Source organism: Sinocyclocheilus anshuiensis, unplaced genomic scaffold (assembly GCF_001515605.1).
Source record: "Sinocyclocheilus anshuiensis isolate Anshui unplaced genomic scaffold, SAMN03320099.WGS_v1.1 scaffold3306, whole genome shotgun sequence".
Lineage (NCBI taxonomy): Eukaryota > Metazoa > Chordata > Actinopteri > Cypriniformes > Cyprinidae > Sinocyclocheilus > Sinocyclocheilus anshuiensis.
In genome coordinates this window covers 151,597-151,818 of record NW_015538396.1, presented here as the reverse complement: position 1 = coordinate 151,818, position 222 = coordinate 151,597, and the positions used below count along the sequence as shown (strand labels likewise).

General features: G+C 57.2%; 1 protein-coding gene across 1 annotated transcript in view; it reads left to right on the top strand.

Moving 5' to 3' along the window:
• LOC107683771 (protein APCDD1) overlaps positions 1 to 220 on the top strand; it is a gene marked incomplete at its 3' end in the record, with an annotated part of 13,426 nt that extends 13,206 nt beyond the window's left edge. The window contains exon 5 of the mRNA XM_016479826.1: positions 42 to 220. Coding sequence (XP_016335312.1) covers positions 42 to 220 — 179 coding nt within the window. The remainder of the gene's footprint in view (positions 1 to 41) is intronic.
• Between the last annotated feature and the right edge of the window lie 2 nt (positions 221 to 222).

Genomic DNA, 222 nt, shown 5'->3' with positions numbered 1-222 from the left:
TATGCATATATTCTCAACTCTTTCTGTTGCTGATCTTGCAGTGAACCACATGCGTGTGACGGCGATGGATCTGGCGACCACATCTCTGCTAAATGTGTTCAAAGGGAGTGGCTGCGGTGTTCAGGGTTCGTGGCAGGTGGGCGTGGAGCAGGACGTGACTCCGACCAATGGCTGCGCGGCGCTGGGGCTCCGCCTCCCGCACACAGAGTATGAGCTCTTCCG